The 21,600-nt window shown below is 47.3% G+C and overlaps 1 protein-coding gene across 4 annotated transcripts; it reads right to left on the bottom strand.

Moving 5' to 3' along the window:
• Window positions 1–2,955: 2,955 nt before the first annotated feature.
• LOC149365394 (serine/threonine-protein kinase PLK1-like) lies at window positions 2,956–21,266 on the bottom strand. Of its 4 annotated transcripts, none has more exons than XM_089583823.1 (12): window positions 21,153–21,266; window positions 19,252–19,358; window position 19,070; window positions 18,870–18,986; window positions 16,938–17,251; window positions 12,085–12,284; window positions 10,722–10,841; window positions 9,345–9,435; window positions 8,078–8,094; window positions 6,067–6,340; window positions 4,318–4,564; window positions 2,956–3,158 (listed from the first exon to the last, which is right to left on the bottom strand). In XM_089583823.1, exons 1-12 carry the CDS (start codon window positions 21,264–21,266, stop codon window positions 2,967–2,969), a joined length of 1,794 nt encoding a protein of 597 aa, XP_089439949.1. In that variant the 3' UTR covers window positions 2,956–2,966. The 4 variants fall into 4 exon arrangements, with proteins under 4 accessions (XP_089439949.1, XP_089439828.1, XP_089439898.1 ...); XM_089583702.1 differs by lacking the exon at window positions 8,078–8,094 and adding an exon at window positions 8,566–8,601 and having other exon boundaries at window positions 6,067–6,412; window positions 9,403–9,435; XM_089583772.1 differs by lacking the exon at window positions 8,078–8,094 and having other exon boundaries at window positions 6,067–6,364; window positions 9,355–9,435.
• Between the last annotated feature and the right edge of the window lie 334 nt (window positions 21,267–21,600).

The raw sequence follows: 21,600 nt of genomic DNA, 5'->3' as shown, positions 1-21,600 counted from the left end.
CTCGTCGACTACAGTAGATGTAAGCACGAAATGCATGCAGAAAAGGCGTAGTGCATTCTTGGACAGCTCATAGATGGCGTTAGTCGTGCTATTGTTTTGGAGCCTCCGTCATCAGTCAGTTTTCTTAGCTGTCCAAAGTGAGCAAGTGGGTGCTCGGCTGCCTTCCTCGTTATTAGTGCACGGTGGACATCGTGACAAGCGCAGGGCTCCGGAAATGCGGAGGGGCGTTTCCACGCGTTCCAGATCGCGGTCGTGCTCGTCTGCGGCTTTCGCTACTAGAGAGGCTGCCGTTGTGGCTGAGTGGCGTAAGGCAGTCGTAAACGAAGCTAATTTGTATGCGCCGCCACTTGTTCAGATCGCGCTCGGAGTTAGCTTTTTTGCCAGATAACATTCGAAGAAAACATCTCGGAACATCTCAGTCACGTTCGCCCTTCAGTTCGGCTTAAGGTAAGGATGATTGTTGCTTTAATTTCCTGAAAATGGGAGCTAAAAGTATTCCCCGCTTAGTAGTTTCTAAAGCTCGTGCTTTCTTTACTGCCTTCCCACTGTACAGGCGCGGCCATAAGTAAATGGAGCACGCTATTGCGTTCGAAGTGCAATCACGCTTTCTCCATTGGTAATGAAGAAGCGTTGTTTGTCTACAAGAAAGCCCACCAACCTCCTCTACCAGCATGCGCGTACCAGTGCTGGAAATTTCCATTAGGTGACGCGTGAAAAATATTCGAAGACAGTTGCGTGCTCCGTTCACTTTTGCCCGCGCCTCTACCTTATGGTTGGACGCATCTGTTCGTTATTTACAATGACCTGCAATGATTCTGCATCAGCTGTCGCAACCCACGTAAATTCAGTTCAGAGCTGTTTTCCTGTGATCTCCTCTACCTGCAAGTTGACAGCATAAGTTTAATTAAGCACACACCACTGTCGCTCTGAATATCTATATACTCTTGCAGAGCAGCGTCTCTATGGTCGCTGCGCTTCGAAAAAGGAAGCTGCTGATTCCATTCCTGCTTCATCGCTTTCATCGCGGTGGGGCACCGCCAAATATCTCGGCCATCTGCACCATTTTCCATACCAAGGCTGCCCTGGACCATCTGCTCTCGTAGTGTCCCAAGTAAGCAGTCTCCCGGCAACGCATCCTCAACACTCTGCGGCTGGGGCTATAGTCCACCTCGCTTCAAAATGGGTCGTGCCCAGAGTCCGATGTGTCAACCAAGTACGCGGAGGTTCCAAAGTGTTCACTCCTGGAGTTCATCCTGGATCCGGCGGAGTTAACCGTAGGTGAGCGTCTCTGCGATCTTTGCCGTGCTGCTGCCTTCGAAACACTGGCGTCATGAACTGCAGAACACCTACCCCCTTTCCTTTCCCATAACCTCCACCTCTAGACGCAAAAAAAAGAGAGTGGTTTCAATCTACTGTTATGGCATCGGATGCTGAGTAAGAGATCGCGGGCTTTACCCCGGCCACACGTACGATGTAACAAACGCAGAAACGCCTGCGTGCTGAAATTTAGGCACATGTTTAAAATAACCACGTGGTCATAATCAAATGAAAGCCCGCCGTTACGGCAAGCATCATAGCTTGCAGCTTTGCTTTGACAAACCAAATCCATTACCTTAAAGTACGCAGTATGTTCATTATTTTCACAACTATGGATCCTGTGCAGCTTCAGTTTATTTCATCTTCATATGAAGGTCAACTGCGTTTGGGGAAAAAACTTCCCACTTTCATTCTTTCCCAGGGTGACCGCTTCATGAAGCTATCACCACGAATACAGCATGGTGAAACAATATAGTGATATCACGTTTCTGCATGGAATTTTTCTTGTGTGAAATGGGCTGCAAATTTAGAATATATCGAGATCCTAGCACGGCGCGCGGAAAGAAGCGCGGATCACTAGCTTCCCTTTATCACCAACTTTCCGTTCTATCTAAGTAGCCTTATGCATGAAATCGGCGATGCTCTCATTATCCATAATCATACCGAGCTACCCATAAATAAATCTCTTTGAGGATCATTAAAAAGCGTTCATATTCCTTCACGAAATATGATTAAAAATACTTTGTTTCTCTTCGAAGCAGACTCCGTATGAATGGGAAGAACTTATAATTCGAAACATTTGGATTAACGTCTTGAGGATCCCGTGGCAGCTCCAGACCGCGACGAACTACGTGATGTCCGATCGGCGGAACGGCTATTTAACAGCAACTCACTGTAAAAAAAAAAATGCGTTCATACGACAAGACTTAACGATGAAGGCAGTCCTCGAAGGAGGGTCGGAAATATCAACAACCATGATAAACGGCCGAAGACAACAGGAAGCAAGGGAATAAACAAATGTAGAATAAAAGAAAGAAAGAATCCCCGGTAATCTACATAAGGCTATTGCAATGATCGGCTTCTCGCGCATTCAGTAAAACAGCATGGTGGGTTTTTGTGAGAGATAATTTTTTTTTCCAAACCGCAGGAAAAAGCATTAGTGAAAATAAAGTTTTCCCTTCCTTTTCTTGGGGCGGTGCTGTGAAAATAGTTCAGCCGAGTATCAGGTGCCCTGCCGCAAACAGTTTAACGGTCGCCTACACTTCAGGTTATGATCCAGAGGCAATGCGGCATTTTAAAACAGTGACCCTGTGCGGACGTCAGCAATTATATGGTCAAACAGCTTTTGGGAAGAACGCATACTCATAGTTTAAGGCAACAGGATTGTTCCAAACAGGGGAACCCCTCCTGCATGGGATCGGCAAAAAGAAACGGCACACACTGTAAGATGCACGGACGTGAGAGAATTCGGCATTCAGCAGTAAAAGCACGGGAGGCGCACATCACACAGCTCTCTAGATAAGTATTTCTAATAACACGAGACGCGCATCTTTTTTTACTGATCTAAAACACTGCAAGATATCGTCGGTGTACAAGTCCTGCCAAATACGAGACATAAGTTGTTTCACTCGATAGCTCTGTTCCTTTTTTTACGATGACGCGGTGGCCAGTTTATCGAGCACTGTGGAGGCATACTTGAGCCTCGAGATCAGGTCCGGCGGGCAGCCTGTCTGGAGAGTTTCGAACCGGTATGTGCGCAAGACACGCTTGCTGTCGATGTACGATACCGCGGCCATTAACGGGCACAGGACGATCTTTGTGTGGTCCTGGTGGAAATTTACCTAGAAGGAAAAAAGATGACGACGTGAGAATGTTTCCTGACATAGCAGGAAGCAACGTCAACGATTTCTGACAAAAAAGAAAACTGCCACTCAAAGCATGTGACCGCTATGTTGACAACCTAGTGTGAGCGATGAATCAATTAAAACGTGACCTCACTCAACCTTACATTCACTGTTACATCTAGATAGTTCAACCAAGTTCACTTGTGACCAAGACGGGAACCACAGGTCGTGCAGCGTATTGCAACATTCTCGCCAGTGGTATTATACTTTTGTTCTTCAGAACCAATTGGACAGCGGCGAGAATGAAAATTTAATGCCAGAAAACGGCAGCGCCGTAAGAACAATCGCCGCAGTCGTAAGAGTTCATTTATGGGTGTCCTGGGTCTTTCTATATTAACGGGTCTTTCTGTATTAGTATTACCGGTCTGTTTCAGTACGAAAGGAACCCTCCATAAAAAATCGAAATCGCAACCCCTGTGATTGAAATATCGCCGAAAAACGACATGACATTGTTCACATGGTCACTCGTGCCACCAATCAACATAGACATTTTCGAGAAACTGGAATCTTTCGCGCCGTTCTCTCTTTCTTGCACACGGGTTTCCTGGGCCGTGAAATTCCGCACATAAATGGCTAAAATTTACAACGTTCTACTCAGGGCCTGCAATTTACAAAAAGAAGGCCCTTATTAACACCATGGAACTAAGAAACGTGCCCAGTCTCAGCACTTATCTTTGTATATCATTACTCGGGAATTATTTTTAAGCTGTGACCTAATGTTTAGAACATACACCTCCTATGCGGGAGCTGCGGTCTCGATCTCCAACGCCACCAGGTAACCAGCGCTCTTTCAATTTGCACAAAGTGTACTCTAATTTGGTGTTCTACTCTTTTAGCTAAAAGTTCTTGAGAAGATCGGGTCTTGATACTACCTCGTGCAAACTGAAAAACTCCTTAGACATGGCACTCTTGTGGTATTAAAATCACATTATCATCAGTCATCATGATCATCATTACATCTAAATAATTTGGTTGCCAATGTGGGCCTCACTACTTCTGAAGTCTTCGGGCTTCGATGTTAGTACATACGTGCTGGTTGGAAGCAGTGATTGTAATGAAAATGATTACCTGTGAAAATGTTCGTGGTCAGGCCTACCTGCACTGTGCCGTTGGAGAGGTAGAAGCAGATGGCCTGGCGTGTGCGAAGCCAGGTCCCCAGGCAGGGCAGCCTGACCAGGTTGTCGCCGTCCCGTGGACGGGAGTCCGGCCCCGCACTCTGCAAGTGCATCATCATGTAGTCCCTGAAGTACACTAGGAGCGAGATCTTCTTCTCCAGGAACGGCGGGTACACCTCCAGGGTGTGGTAGCTCTCAAGACCGTCTGTGTCTACGTACGTCACGTTCCTGAAACAGAAGGCGGCAGCGTGATGAGTGTGGTTATAATCTACAGAGCTGCGAAATCTGTTGACTGGTACTGGCAGGCCATTTTTTCTGGATGCTTTTACAAGCAGGGGTTTGTAATTAAATACAACTGGAAAATGAAAGCTACAAAAAGCAGCAGAGCGAAGGGGGAACTACAAACAGTGCCTGCTTCAAAATATTAAAATGCGCGGAGGTTATTTCGACACTTCTGTGAAAACTTTTGACACAGCTTCACCTATTAAGACAGGTCGAAGATGTCTCAGCTTGCAACTATTTTAATGAAGAATTAATGAAGCGAAGAAGTTTTGTGGTGTAAAATAAAGCGACAAGTGTGTGTGCAGGGTAGGCGTTGCTTATCTCGTCCTTAGTGTGGTTTAGTAGGCGCTATGGAAAGAGCCTAACAATTGGAGTTAGAACTGTAGTAAACCATGATTGGATGATCCATGGTTACCATGGGGCTTCACGGGCGTTAAGGGGGTGTTGATTTTGTCTATTTTAAGCCTGTGTCATTAGGAATCAGCTAGAGTATGCAGTCTTTGGGCGTACATGGAGGAGACCTAAATGCGAAGCAGCATAAGACGACCAACCCTCACCCTGTGTGGACGCTCCAAGGGAAGGAATTATGGATTGTAGGGTTTAACGCCTCGAAGCGAAGGGTATGGGCTACGAGGGATGCTGGAGTGGAGGACTCCGGATTATTGCAGACACCCTACGGTTCTTCAACGTGCGCTGACAGTGTATAGCGCACGGGCGCTGTTGTATTTCGCCTGCATGGAAATACGGCCGCAGCCGCCGGAATCTAAACCCGTGACCATGAGATCAGCAGCCGAATGCCAAAGCCATTCAGCCATCACAGAGAGAAGGAGCGGAAAAAAGGGAGAGAAATACTAGTGTAGGTAAAGACTGCGCAGGGCCTCTGCATTGAAGCCGCTACTCACGAGCCAAAGTTATTGCTCCAATTTTTTCTCCCGCGCTTTTCCAATCGGTTACACATGTAGTTACCTCGACTATTGGCATGAATATGCTTTAATTGGGCATGGTACTTGTCGGGCTGCTTAAAGTAATCTCCACTGCACTGCCTTGTAGCCCCTTGTGCTTCTGGCAGCGCTTGTCTGGCAGTTCATTTTAGTTCTTTTCAACTGTCATTTCTACTCTTTGTGCTGCCATATAGATGCACGGTTACACGCCCAGCCAAAGTTCTCTTCTCCATGAGAATGCGGTGTTCGATCCTCAGTGCCGCAGTGTACCCACCGGTTTTCCAGTGGATGTAATTAGCTTTACCCTGGTCTGGTGCTCGGCTTCTCTAGGTGAAATGCTTGGATAAAGGGTGTATTAACCCTCCCACCTCGACCTCACACAGAGGCTAAACACCGTAGATATGCCCTATTTGGTCAAGCAGCCCTAGCGCCAATAAAAGCCAAAATCAGCAGTTGCAACGAACCCATAATCACACCCTTTTGCAGACAGGCAATGGAGAAACTTACTCGTTGTTGCTGATTAGGGTGCCACGGGTGTTGTCGTTGAACAGCACGCCGATGCTGTTGTCGCAGAGCTGGTAGGCGATCCCGTATTTGTCGCTGTAGTCCATCCACTTGCTGACCCAGAAGACGGGCGTCGAGGCCGGGTCCTCCACTTCGTCGGGGTTCTCGAAGCTGTGCTCGGGCGGCCGGGCGTTGAACAGGCGCCGAAGAAGACGCTGCAGCTCTTTCAGGTGGGCCTCCCGCTGCCCCCTTCTTTGGGCAGAGCCCGACGACACCGCTGCATCCGCACCCGGCGCTGGTGCTGCAGTCGGAACTGGCACGGCATCCAGTGCTACACTCGATGGAGTAGCTGCACAGTGGAGGAAGTGAGCAGCCAACATCTTCAACTTTCGAAATAAAGAACTGATGCTTTTTATATACATAACATTGGTTTGGTTTGGTTGGTTTGGTTTATGGGGTTTAACGTCCGAAAGCGACTAGGGCTATGAGAGACACCGTGGTGGAGGGCTCCGGAAATTTCGATCACCTGGGGTTCTTTCAACGTGCACTGACATCGCACAGTACACGGGCCTCGAGAATTTCTCCTCCAAAGAAATTCAGCCGCCGCGGCCGGGATCGAACCCGCGTCTTTCGGGTCAGCAACCGAGCACCATAACCACTGAGCCACGGCGGTGGCATATGCATAAAATCAAGCCCTCGTTTATTTGAATTGTTTTGTGCGGTAACACATTCTACTTGCACTTCAAAGCGGGCCGCAGAAACTGTCTTGCAACATCGAGCTAAGTCGTTAGTGTTTCAGGGCTCTGAGAACAATGCCAAACGTTGAAATGTAGCTTCCTTAAGCGGCAGTCCGTTATGTTTCCTCGATACTTCCGTTTAAGGGACAGTAACAACTGTATGGAATGTCTGTTCTTAGCAAAAATTGACTCTGTAGCTCTTTCTGGCTATGTCGATGATAGAAAATTGTTTTTTTTTTAATGATATCTTTCTACTGTCACCGCTTGACCCAAACTCCTGACGACAGGATTGAAAGCGACCCCGTGACCAGTGACTCAAAGTAGATGATGCTGTGGCTTGTCCTCAGGGATCCGCACACCCCAACTGCCTTGCTGCCACCGCCGTCTTCTTACTAAATCTACTGATCGTGGCAACGCCTGAATCTCATTTCTTGCCCTTCTCTAGCTTACAAAAGCTCCGTTTTTGGTGACAGAAGCCCATTTGTTGTTCAGACGCGGTAGTCTGCAGGTACAGGCCAAAATCAGTTTCTCCTCAGTTTCCTTTTAAAGGGGCTCCGTACTGAATCTTCCACTGCTGCTGTACCTAGAACTGGGGCTGCACCTGGTCCAGTTGCTGCACAGTGCGAGAAATAGGCAATGGGCTTCTGTAACTTTCGAAATGAATATCTAATACGCTTTTATCTGCTGCGAAATTACCTCTCGTGTATATGAAATTCCTTGAGCTACGAGTTTCTGCTTACACATCAAAGCGTTCTTATGTAGGCCGTCTAGTAACATCGAGCTTAACCGTAAATGTCTCAATGCGTTAAGAATGGTGCTATGCGTTGAACCACCGCTTCCTTCAGTGGCAGTCAGCCGTGGTTCGTGAAAAGGGATCTGAAAGGGGTTCTCTTGAAGCAGCGGTAAGCCTTAGATGCTAAAGCACGTCGCTTCTCGAAAACTGTCCAGCAAGAATTTTTTTTAATGTGCTTCATAGAACCTTCACACTTGAAAGGCTGTGCGCTAAAAAGACGTTCACAGGAAAAAGGATAGAGACGACAGGACGACGTCGTATCTATCCTTTTTCCTGTGAACGTCTTTTTAGCGCACAGCCTTTCAAACATGGATATGTACCAACTAGCCCGTCAAAAAGCATTACTCATAGAACCTGAGTTATCTGTAGTCAAAATTTGAATTTCACCATCTTCGCGGCTTTTCCTCTCCTCTCGTCACTTTTTGCACGCTGGAAGGTGGGTGTTCTTTTATCGACCCCACATCCGGGGGTAGAGCTTCCTCACCCGTCGGAGGTGCGCGGCTTACTGGCCGCGGCCCTGGTAGCTACTTGACGTATGAAAGAATCTTACCAATAGCCAACTCCAAACTTGTATACGCAAGTGCGAGCGGCGGAGGAGTGTGCGAGCATGCAAAAGTTGCCAGAAAGGGCTCGCCAACTTTCACTCGTGATTGTGGGCTTTCTGCTTCGTGTTGAAGTGTATTATTTGGTTCAGGTGATATTGACAACACATTTAAAGTGGTTGAGTGAGTTCATGCACTCTCCTTGGAAAGTGTTTCAGAGCCTCTTCCCGACGGTCAAGTTACGGAGGAAAAAGAACCAAGCAGGGAATGTCAGGGAACAGTTTCGATGTCTAGACATAAAAATAAAACAGGGAAAGTCTGCCCCCACATGACAGCACATGACTCGCTTTGTTGGCCAGGGTCGTGTCTTCTCCCACACGTGAGGGCGTTTGTGCTGACAGGGAACAAGGAAAGAAAAAGGCTTCAAGACAGCTTGGCTTGCGAAAGCCGGCTTCGTGACCTAATGCTCCGTTCTGTGTTCCTTCTTCCTTCATATCAAACAGCTAGATCTTTTCGTCCACTTTTCATCCTCGAGGCAGATAGCACATTCTTTTCGTACGTCTAATTTACACGGATCGCTGTTTACCCGTGTGGGCGAAGCCTGAAGTTGACAGGTCTAAAATTTTTTGTTACCATGTCTCTGTTCTTGCTTTCCGCTGTGTAGTGCTATTTGCTTTTTTTTTTCAAGCTGACCGTGCTTAGCTGATGAATCAGCTGGATAAGGAAGTGTTTGTGTGCTCGCTCGTGTTCTGTCTTCTGGTGCTCCTATTTTGCAGTTCCTGATTATTATACTCCAGAGGAGCTCAGGAAACTGCAGCGCCCTTTATGATCCCTAAACAATGAAAACTCGAAATAGGAAAATTAGCACTTCAACGAATGTTCTACGAGAAAGTGCGACGCTGAGAAGGTGTAGCTTAATTGCACTGAGAACACATTAATGCTTGCTTAAATTTAACGAAGTTGCAAAGAAAATAAAAACGAAGGTAAGGCGACCATCTACGTATGGGACTGGTTTGGCGAGACCAGGTGGAATGTGAATTCAGAAGCATATGCTTGCCACAGTTGCTGTGGCAGTTAAACTGCATGCGAACATTGCTCGCTTTCATCATAGCAAACAAAGGACTGGAACCTTTCATCGGTAACTAGCACAACTGTCTGACTACGAATTTCATCATGCAAGCCAGCAAGCCTTTGCGTTCCAGCGCAAACTCTGACGTACTCCTCTGAGGCTTCGGGTCCTTTACGGTCTGTGCCTCCTGCCGTAGACAGTTCCTTATCGGGGTGATCTTGGCTCCCACCTCTGCAACGATAAAGGAATGAAGCTGCTGAGACAAAGCGCTTGTGTCAAAACTCCGATAGACCAGTGGTGTAAAACTCGGTTGAGCATTCAAACCTACATTTATTGTCTTAGCAACAGGAACAGAATTATCTCATTGATGTTCAGTCCTACTACTATGCCATTTCATTCTAAGGAAACAGGAGGGAGCGAGTAGCAAAGTACACCACCACAATGGCTTCCTTGTAACACTTACGCCTTTAGGAAAACCCCTCTCAAGCTGCACTTTCACAAGAGAATGACTGTGATTAACTTGTGCCTTAAAGAATCATTACAAGCTAATTAAATATACCATAAAACCATGTTAACCCGCCCTACCAGTCCAGCCAACGCCACCATATTCCTCCGGTAGCAGATGAACTTTCCAGTTCTTATTTTTTTAATTCGGCGGACTTTTTTCGCTGATTATTTAATAACGAAACTTCGTTTTTTTTACGAAGAATGTTCATTTAGAAGGATAAATTACGGGCTTTTTCGGTGATTTACTGCGGCAGTCCTGGGTGTTTTTTTTTTTTTTTGAGCATGATCAGTTTATTTACCAATAATTAACAAACAAATGATACTACATGGATCTGTGCTTGTAGAATGATCTGCTCTCGTCGTTAAGGAAACATCACAAGTGAAAAGAGAGCCGGCAGGTAAAGCCGCAAGTTGGATTTTACTTCGGGGAGCTACTAGGCTGGCCTGTTATCGTTGGTTTCAAACGCTGCGTTCAACGAAAGAGCGGGTCTACGCATCGCCTGCGTGCTGATGGCAGCAATGGAAGTGCCGCTCAGTCCTCACGGTAGCCAGAACGTGATACTTCTTCATCACGCCTGAGCACTTTTTTTTGTGCGTGTCCTATATGCAGTTGATAAAGCTACTCAACCGACTAAATGCTCTAACCGGGTGATGACAGCGAACAAATTTGGCTTGCACGCATCGAGGAGGGGGTGCTTCCCGGACTGCAGAGTCGTGTATGCTAACAGAGCAACAAGTGAAATCACACAACTTCGCAGCTTATCCAACAATACCACCTCCTGAACATTCCCATGGCTTACCTACTTAGTTTTAAACTCTGTCTGAGCTTCACTCCAACTCAACTTCTCGCAATAGCTCCGACTACTTGCGTGTCAAAAATATCGATTTTTGTTCGGTTAAAACCGGATTTTTAAACCTGAATTCGGCCTACCTTTGGGAAAGCTTCCGCCGCTAGTTATAATCCAGCAATTCCGTGTGCAAGCAACAGGCACTGTTATGCTTCAACTCACCAGGGTCTACATTTTTCTCCAGAAGGGGTCTTCGATCACCACTGGTAAAGGTAATTTTGAGTGCGTCGAAGCGAGGCTCCATCACAAGGCAGGATGTCGGCAGGCGTGAAGGCAGCGGCCCTATAATGACAGCAGAACAGCATTGCAGGGATATGGTAAATGACAAAACGATTATCTCTTGTGCATGTTAACGATTAACACTGCAAAACAATCAACGATGTGTGTATAGCTTTTTATGTCAGCACTAAGTTTATTTCCAGTTTTTAGTTTTTAGTTTTAGTTTTTAGTTTTTATTTTTAGTTTTTAGTTTTTAGTTTTTAGTTTTTAGTTTTTAGTTTTTAGTTTTTAGTTTTTAGTTTTTAGTTTTTAGTTTTTAGTTTTTAGTTTTTAGTTTTTAGTTTTTAGTTTTAGTTTTAGTTTTAGTTTGTTTAGTTTAGTTTAGTTTAGTTTAGTTGAGTTTAACGTCCCAAAGCGACTCAGGGTATGAAGGACGCCGCAGTGAAGGCGTCAGGAAAATTCGATCACCTGCGGTTCTTTAACGTGCTCTGAAATCGCACAGTACATGGGCCTGAATTCATAGAATAGGTTGAGATTTTTGTCTATACAAAGGTTGCAAACATCCTGCTTTTTTCCTCTTATTCTCTTATAAAGGGTGGCACTAATCCAAGGTTTCCTGTACACTTTATTTTTGCGAAAATAACGTTCTACAGATCGATGCCTTCAACGTCAGTGTAGCCAAGCGGGCCTAAACCGTAAGGCACAGCCAGCTCACTGACCCTAGTCATCAGATTTTCAGCATCTTTCTTTTCTACACTGTGTATCTACAGATTTTACCACCGTCCGTATTTTCAAGTTCATTCAGCTGCTGTTTTAATGCAGCTACACCAGAGGTCTGATCGCACGATTCCAAATGGTCAAGGCGCTTCTTCATATTCTGAATTTCAGTATCTTGTTTACTTTGGTTGGCAAGGATGTCATAATTTTCCGCAGACAGCAGCTGGACTGATTCCTCAAGGCTATTCATGGCTTGACTACTGCCTAGGCACTGCCTCACATTGCCCTCCAAGACAATTCCCCTTCCCCTATCCACACCGTGTTCAAGTCACTTCATCTCAAAGGTCAAGGATAAAAGGTTGAGGCTTAAGAGACCCATTTGCTTGTTCAGGATAGGTAGTGAAGTAGTGCTTTGCAACTTAAAGTTAGAAAATATATTTTTACCAACGACATCAACTGTATGGGGCTCTCCTCAGCGTCCCTTTAAAGTGCGCTAATATTTCGTACAAGTAGGGTTCTGTCACAGAAGTTCACCACCACGTAGAATTTCACTGCATCGAATGCGTATAAAACGAGCAACAAAGCCTACCACAAGTCATGAAGTCGTCCTGCATGATGGCCTCGATGTTGGGTCGCTTTTCAGGTTGCGGATGAAGCATCTTCCGAATCAGCGCGCGAGCCTGATGGCTCAAACTCAAGGGGATGTGATAATCGTTGTTTCGTATGCGTGCGTAAGTGTCCTTCAGCGTGTGGGTCTCGAACGGAGGATATCCGGTAAGCATCGTGAACCTGCAGAGAACGGTCACACACCGGTTATCCGACCCCGCACGGCATCGCCTATGGCTGACATGAACTGCGCCCCGTCGCCTTTCTCAAGCTTGATGGGCTCGGAATTGAGCGAATGCCGCGACGATACACAAGCTCGTGAAATGCAAGCATCAATGACGGCGACTGCAAAGCATTACAAAAAAAAAAGGAGAACAATAAGCAAGCCTTAACAACGGAAAAACCTGAACTAATACTTCTTACAACAGATGTTTGTATGAGAGCGTCGTGCATCTTATATGGGTCACGAAGTCGCTTACAGGAACTGAGATGCACTTCATCTTCACTGAAGCGTCCTATGTTTCTTGTTAACACCTGAAAGCGTGACGTGTCAATTCTTGTGCAAGTAAAGACAGTTATTAATAGAACTTGCACAATCTCCTTTAGTGAGAAAGCTATATTTCACGAGGTGAAACCGGCTCATCGAGTTTGTGTAAAGCTTAAGCTTTAGAGGGACCTTGGCCAAACAATACGTAAACAAATAAATAAAATAGATATTGCCGCGACTGGGACTTGAACCCTTGGCGGCGTCAGCCGATAAGCTTCGCTGGTCAGTTCACGAGAGCACAACCTTATCGCCGCAGCTGATGACGCCTCGAGTTAAACTTCAACACACTCTAGCGCTGTGCGTTGCACATCACCGCTTCATCAGCTAATACTACAATCGAACTAATTTTGTCGTCAGACATGCCGACGATCAAGAAAAGCAAAACCGAGCCAGCCAGGCTAATTACGCGCTTTTGCACGTCTACCCGGTTAAACTACGTTAATACCCTACCACTTTTCATAAATGTGTTTAAAATCTTAAAACCTAAGAACGGGTTGCATGTGCAACCTGTTCCTACGAAAAGTTTCATCTCTGTTGTTCAGGAGATTCATGCCCGTGCGAAATATAAACCAGTTTTCAAAAATACCTGAAATAAATATACTAAAACACACCTAAAGATGTGATCACAGCGATTCTATTGATTTCGTATGATGAGTGCATGCCGAATCGGTTCTTTAGCGCACTGAATCAGGCAACTATTTCATCTGCGTAACCAAATGTGGAGAGAGCCAGTTGAATTGATATTAGAATAGTCACTGAGCTCGAAGAGCCACGGCTGGTGCCGTGCAAGGCTTCTTGAAATACAATGACAAGAGCAGGGGACTTAACGTAGCTCACTACGGCGATAATCATGATGAATCATTTGACTCATTTAAAGTGGATGCTTCACGGTCCAGACACCTGTTGCGAATTTTTTCGCCACCCATCTCGGCTGGTCCTAGGAATTTTAGGGGCAGTAGGAAACCTTCTGGATTGCATTTTACGGTAACACCCACAAAATGTAAACAAGCAATGTTGCCGTTGTTAACAGCTGAGGTCACTTCCCCGCTCTCTTCTGAAGCCAAAAACTAGCGGAGGACGAAGAGTAAAACTTCTTTATTGCCAAAGAAAGGAAATTCAAGGGCTTCTGGGTGGGACGCCTATTCCGGCAGTCCAGTGGCTTGCGTGGCAGCGAGGGCCCTGCGTGTGAGTCCACTCTAGTGATCACGGTCTCCGCTGAGAAGAATGGCCTCCCAATGCCCCGGGTCTGGGTTTGGTATAGGGTCAATAGCGGGATTTAGTTGGACAGCCCAAACCTCTGATAAGCCGAGGCTATTTCTCCACAGTGCGGGCATTGCGGTTTATAGAGTTCGGGATACCAAATGTTCAGTTTGACGGTATTCGTTTGAAAGTGTCTGAGTGTGTGTTCCTCAGCCTTGCTTAGGTCTTCGTGCGGCATAGGGTATGTGCGCCTCGCCAACCTGTGGTGTTGAAGATATTCATTGTAAGGGATCACTGGCTGTGGATCGCGTTCCGCAGTCTCATCAAACGTGGGAGAGGCCCGAAGAAGAAGCGCTCGGGCATGCCTGTGAGCAGCGGCATTCCCTACCGTCTCGTCCATGTGTCCGGGCAAACAATTAATGTTGGCTTTGTTATGTGGGTGCTTGTTCACTATTGAGAGTGCAGTCTTGTGTACTTGTCCTTTCATGAAGTTCCTGAACGCGTTCTGGGAGTCTGTTAGGATGCTTGAGTTGGGTCTGGTAGCTAGCGCAAGCGCATGGCGGGCATGGCATGGCATGGCAAGCGCATGGGTTCGAAGTTTTGATGGATGCGGAGTTAATCAGATGCCCCTGTGGGTTGACAACGGCGAGAGTCATCCCTCCGCATTGAGGGCCGGCCGCGTCCACGTATAGAGTGTCTGGATGGTCGTCCCACTTCCTGCGGGCGACTTCTGCTTCGGCGTTTCTTCTTTGTATGTTGAATTGTGGGTGCATATGTCTGGGGATAGGAAAAATGTAGTCTCTTGCGTGTTGTCAACGAAATGGTGTCCTTTGGTCGATGGTGTAGGGCTGTGCCAGATCGATTTTGTCGAGTAGCTGGCGGCTCGTCTCGATGGTTGCAAGACAGTTCAGTTGCACTGTTCTCTGAGCCTCCCAGGTCTCCCACGGTGTGTGATGAATTCCGAGGGTCATTAGTCTGGTCGTTGGTGTTGACTTGAGAGGGCCCAGTGCCGTCTTGAAGGCCATTCTGACGAGAGCCTCCAGCGTTGCCTTTGCTGCATGGTAAAGACGAAGGTACGCAGTCCCGTGTGCTAGACGAGATACCACGAAGGCTTGAACAAGACGGACCGCCTCCTTCTCCTTGGCTCTTGTTCCTGATTCGGCAGAGCATTCTTATAATTTGGGGTGCTGTCTTCGTGAGTTTGTTGATTGTCATGGTGTTCTGTCTTCCCTGTGTTATGTGTTGCCCGAGAATTTTGGCTTCGGTTGGTCATTGTACCTTTTCTTCATGTGTATCTTGATGTTTGTGGCAATAGGGTTGTTGTAACTATGCGTAGCTGCCGCTATTCGTTGGCCTAATCATGAATGATCAGACTTGACCCAGTCGTTGAAACTTGACTCGGTGAATTTATTTACATGTTAAATACAAAGAATGAATAGCAAGCAACTGCACATCTCCCGGAACGCTCGAGCAGTCAGCGAAGCTAGCTGCTCGTCGTTCGGTGTCCGGAGTACAACTGGTTCTCCCCACGCTGTCCAAAGCCCCTGCCAACCGCGGCACCTTTTGGGGGGCATCGGCGCCCGCGCTCACACGGAGAGCTTCCGCTTTGGGTGAGCCGGCAAGGCTCCTAACTGATTTCTTCGGAAGACCAGAGCGCGAGCCTACAAACGCCCCCCCCCCCCTCCCCCCAGGCGCTCCCCGGGCCAGAAGGACATGTGGCGGAAAGCGACCAGTGGGAGATGGCACAAAAAAAAAAAAACACTAATGGGCGGTAGGGTGAGCCCGTCTTTGACCGTCGCGCCGGAAGGTCACAACAAGAGTGTCTTATATTCTTGAGTATTAGGAGCTCGGACTTGTCCGGTGCGCATTGGAGCCCCCGGGTCCTCGCGTACTGATGGACAGCATCTGCCACCGCTTGAAGACGTTGGTCCACCTCTGCACCCCTCCCCTTGTGGCACCAAACCGTGATGTCATCCGCGTAAATCACGTGGTGGATGCCGGAGATCTTCTGCAGCTCTACAGGGAAGTCCTTGATTGCTAAGCTGAATAGCTAAGGGGATAACACCGCCTCCTGGGGAGTCCCTCGTGGGCCCAGAGTGATGGGCTTGGACCGGATGAATCCTAGGTTGAGCACTGCCTGTCCTGAGATTAGAAAGTCTCTAAGTCTTGTGTCCGCAGTTACTGTCCGTCCGCCCACCAATGACTCCTGAGTGGAGTATATTATCAAATGCTCCCTTCAGGTCCAGTGCCAGGCTGGCTCTCGTCTGGTGTTTAGTAGGCTCTTCGATTAGGTCCTTGAACAGATGGAGGATGCCCTGCGTTGATAGGTGGGGCCGGAGACCAAACTGTGTGGTCGGCAGCAGGCCGTTCTTTTCCAGGTGCCTGGACAACCTGGTGGTGATAACTCTCTCGAAGAGCTAGCGGGGCCCTGAAGTCACCTTACTTGCTATGAATGCGAAAGCACTGTGCACTACTGCTGTTTCTGTTGGTGCATTATGGTTTGTGAGTTTCTGTAAACTTAGTTCGCGTTGGCCACCGAATCGCGCACTATTTGGAGCTCCGTGAGTTAATGCCCATATATGCAGAACTGGTCATTCTCTTCACATTCATAGATACCAGCGAGTCCTCATACCACTTCTAACGCAGTGGCGCAGCACTCAAGCAAAGCGCCGTTCCACTGGCAGGGGTCTGTTTCTGTCACATCCACCCATAGGGATTGTGTGACCCATGTTGATCTTCGTGAGCAACTTGTCGCGCAGCTGATGCGGCGCTCCTCCGAACTTACCCGAGCTTACCCGAGTTACGACCCGAGCTTCCTCCCATTGGCTACAGATTGCACGATGCTCTTCCGAACTTACCCGAGCTTACCCGAGCTACTACCCGAGCTTCCTCCCATTGGCTGCAGATTGCATGGTGCTCCTCCGAACTTGCCCGAGTTATTACCGACTAACCGTGTTAAGGAATAACTCGGGTAGGCTCGCTTAAGTGTCCGCACTTTCTGCTACCCCATTTTCTTAACGCCGCGCATAAGCCATGCAATCCTTACACATTAATAATTACGACGACGCGCGATGGCTCAGAAAACTCACAGGATACAGCCGATGGACCAAACGTCCACTTCGAAGCTGTGTCCACTTTTGGTCAGGACCTCTGGGGCCATGTAGTTGGGGGTGCCACACAGGGTCTTCTTACGCTCCCCCTCAAAGTCGACACGGGCGGAAAGCCCGAAATCTCCAACTTTCAGCTCCATACAATCGTTCAGGAGCAGGTTACCGAGCTTGAGGTCCCGGTGGATGACACGCTCCTGCACCAGGTACTGGCAAGCGAGCAGCACCTGACGCAAGAAGTACCGAACCTCGGGCTCGGTCAGCGTCGCGCGACGCCGATGCATCTCCAGTAGAGACTGGAAAACAATGCAGTGAAAAGTTTGTCGACCTCGCCTAATTAAACCATGCCACGTCCACTGTAGAAGGCACCTGGTTCCCAATGAGTGCTCACAGCGACTCCTGAGAAAATAGTAAGCGCACGAGTTAGCCCCAAACTTAGCGTTAGGTTTTCATCCTGTCCTAAATGTGTTGGGGAACAGCTCCAAAACCTGTATTCTGCGGGAAAATAAATATGTGCACTAAGCCTTGAGCTGCCACTCGAGCCGCTAAGTAGACCAGGTGGTTCCAGGGAAGGCTGCCACTAATTTTTAAAAATAGGGTTTTTGAGGTAAAGAGAATCTTTTTGCGGCACAGTAAAACCAGTGTTGGTGGGCGTAAAAAAAAGGCGAATTATGTTAACTGGTGAAGTGATTAATTAAATTTAACTATTACAGATAGGCTACTGATTGAAATTGTCAGATTTAGAGCTGCCCATTAGTAATAGCTATATCTGTTCTTAGAATTTCGAAAATGCGATCACCCTCGCCGCTGTGGATCAACTAATTTGGGCCATTTCTCACGTCATTCGAAAAAGACGCGCTCGCTGGAGGGCGCAGAGCGACGTCAATCAAATCGTGACGCTCCGTGACGCACGTACCACGTGACAATTCCAGCCCCGCCCATGCTGCAATGCTCCCCGCTCTTCGCCACTTCGCTGCTCCAGCGTGGGCGGGGCAGAGAATGTCACGTTGTACGTACGTCACGGAGCGTCGCGATTTGATTGACGTCGCTCTGCGCACTCCAGCAAGCGCGGGCTTTTTTAATGGCGCGAGAAATTGCCCAAATTAGGCGAGCCACAGAGGCGAGTGTAATGCATTTTCGGAATTCTAAACACTGAGATGGCTGTTATTAACGGCTGGATACAAATCTCCAATTGAAATTAAGTGCCTATCGGTGGCAGTCAAAAGTTACATATTAGAGTTTAGTTAATCACTTTACTAGTTAAGCCACCATGGTGGCTCAGTGGTTAATGGTGATCGGCTACTGACCCGAAAGACGCGGGTTCGATCCCGGCCGCGGCGGTCGAATTCCGATGGAGGCGAAATTCTAGAGGCCGTGTACTGTGCGATGTCAGTGCACGTCAATGAACCCGAGGTGGTCGAAATTTCCGAAGCCCTTCACTACGGCGTCCCTCAAAGCTTGAGTAGCTTTGGGACGTTAAACCCCAGTAAAATCAAACCAAATTTACTAGATAACATGAATCATCTGTTTTTTTGACGTCCGCTAACACTGGTGTTACTATGCCGCCTTAATCTCCTCTTTGCTCAAAAAACCCTGTTTTTAATAAAAACTAGTGGTCGGCTTCTAAAACACGTGGTGGATGGTATATATTCGAGTATCGTGTAAGGACAAAATAATTACAGAATTTCTTGGGAGCGAGAGCTCTGCTTCAAGGTTTAGCCTCAAAGCTGGATAGACTATCTTTGGATTTAAAACATTCATAAAGACGTTCCCGCCCAAAAGTAGTGTATCAAGTGTTGCTCGGGCCTACAACAATATAAACAAAATAACCCACTAGCATTTAAAACGTATTGTTAAACACTATGATAGAAATTGAGGTACTGTGAGCGCGGGAAGGCTACAAAGAAAACGCACTCGTCTTCTGCAGAGCTCCAGAACGATGTACACGTTGTTGTCATCTTCGAAGTAGCCGTGGAAACCCACAATGTGTTTGTGGTTCAGGCTCTTGTGAATCTCAATTTCCTGGGTGATCTGCACGAGACAGACGCAAGTTACACATGAGAGCATTATAGCGCTAAATTTCAAGAATACGAAAACTTAAGGAAAGCAGATACTCTTGAGTAGTTATTAAGCCTGTCACGGCAGGCAAAACGAACTTCACGCAAAAATTTACTCCAGAATACGTGCTTCTCACTGCCTTGTTCCTTTATTTTAATATTAATATCAACTTTCAAGGTACAGGGCATGCGGAAAGGTCAAAAAATGCATTAAAAGAAGGCCACAAATGATACTTAACTTTCTCTTTTGGCGAGAATTCGTAAGGAGTGCCTTGGAGATGATTTTCCCGGCGTAAACCAAGTTCGCCTCCTTGTCCAAAAATTCATAACACTTTCCATAGCCTCCCTGCGAAATTAGCAAACTTTCGGTAAATGCCCTGCCTTCCAAACGTCCGCCTTTCTATATATATATATATATATATAAAACGGCTGATAAGACTGATAACAAGGGCGGGCAGTTTCAAGAGTGTCCCGTCACGCCAGCTGCTAAGAACGGCCAAGCACACTGGCGTAGCATCAGTCAAATTTCTATCATACGCAATAAAGCAGCGCAAATTTTCTTGTCAGTTTTTTTCTGTGTATGTTGTAGTGCTGCGCCATTTTTCTCCCTACTGTAATTCAAACCATGTTTTTGTAGCAGTCTAAACGAAGAAAAGGTGCAATCACAGTCCGAAATAATAATATTAGTACGACGGGCAACCCAATGGGACGCTGCTATCATAGGTATTAAGCTTTAATTTTTTAAAAAATGTCCTTTATTTTATGTCGTGCACACGTGACCTCAGAATTGTCCCCTCAAAGCGTGCGTGCATGATCTGGCGCCTGTTCCCTGGGGTGAGTATCTGATTGCTTCCGCAATGTCGCGATAATGCGTGGATGGTTGTACGGCGTTCGGGACTGTTCGCGAAAACTCGAGAGCGTACAGTCTGGAAAGTTTGAATGTTTTGAGCCGTGCATAAATCATCTTTTGTTTTCAGCATTCTGTCTTTAAAAACAAAGCTGATCCAGTAATAACGAGTTTGCTGCTCCATTCTCTATCGCCCTTCCTGTCTGCTTTTCGTCCCTGCCACATGATAACGTTTGCCACGATTTTCTCCTTTTTTGATTCCCATCTCAAATATTTCTTGTTCACTTAATTCTGTCACAGGTCGCGGACTCACCGCCTTCTGCTCCGTGCGCAGCTGAAGGCATCTAGAACATGTTCGCAAAAAACAGCTGATCTGTTCGCTATGGATTCGTATCAGATAGGCACAAGAGCCGCCGCGGTGGCTCAGTGGTTATCGCGCTCGGCTGCTGACCCGAAAGACGCATGTTCTATCCCGGCCATGGCGGTCGCATTTCGATACGGAGACGAAATCCTAGAGGCCCGTGTACTGTGCGATGTCAGTGCACGTTAAAGAATCCCAGGTGGTCGAAATTTCCGGAGCCCTTCACTACGGCGTCCCTCATAGCCTGAGTCGCTTTGGGACGTTAAACCACAATAAACCAAACCAACTAAACTATAAACCAGATAAGCAAAAGTTTAGAATCGTCAGGTCTCTCCAGGACAATGCACGTGCGCTTTTCGGTACTACTGACACTGAACTGTCCAGCTGCCCCTGCTATAAGAGCATGACTTCGCTTAGTAAGCAGTCTGCTTTCAAAGCTTTCATCTGCCGGGCTGCCTCGCGAAATTCAATGGCACATGGACTGATAACTAACACTTGAATAAGATGCAAATCTAGCATGTTTGTTCCATAAAAAGAGGAGGTGAACAGAAGCAAGAAGTGCCCAGTGAATGGGCTACCGATATAATCTTGGACACAAGAGCACTGCTACACTTCCCGCCCTTGTGCGAGACGAAGCAATGAGAAGTACAGTTTTGTCGCCTCTTTCCGCCACCTCCCCTCCTCAGCTAACGAGAGCGTGAACCCAGATTAGACTTATACTCGTGACATTCTCATATAGGACTATAAAGTCAAGAGAAAAGCTACCAAACGGATCGTGTGACGCCACCAAACAAAGCCCACAATGGGGATGACAGAGACGTTAGGAACTTGCATTTCAGGTCCAGTTTCCGGCATCAAGAATTGAATTCAGCACTATTGTATGAAGCGGTGCTGCGAGGTACATGTCACACGTCAATAGCTGAAGTGCCTACCTTGCCGAGGAATTTGCCGCGCACATATTCTCTTCCAGATCTCCGGTCAGTGATGACCTCCGGAATGTCCCTGCTGGCGGTGGCCGTAGTCCTGGTTGGGACGGCGGAGGCCATCCCGCATGAGCGAATCGCTGTTCAGTGTCTAAGAGCCTGGCGGTTCGAGCCTAACTGCCTCTAGAGGAAACAGGTTTGAAAGTATCACTGCTGACCACAACCGACGGTTTTAGAACGTTGGCGGAAAGCTATGCGCAGAACATGAAGATGTCATTGGTTGACTTGAAGGCGAGAGATGCTGCTCATTGGCTGATGGCCAGCGTGAGGTCACGTCCAATGTGCCGCGGGCGCATCTACATCGTGCGTCACATGTTGTGGTGCCTATGTAACCGCCGCTATCAAAACGCCTTCTTCAGCCTCGTCTTTCTTCACTGCCTAAAGTGGCAAGATACCC

The sequence above is a fragment of the Amblyomma mixtum genome, chromosome 1 (genome assembly GCF_055824585.1).
Source record: "Amblyomma mixtum isolate Tamu chromosome 1, ASM5582458v1, whole genome shotgun sequence".
NCBI lineage: Eukaryota > Metazoa > Arthropoda > Arachnida > Ixodida > Ixodidae > Amblyomma > Amblyomma mixtum.
This window is presented reverse-complemented; position numbering and strand designations above follow the sequence as displayed.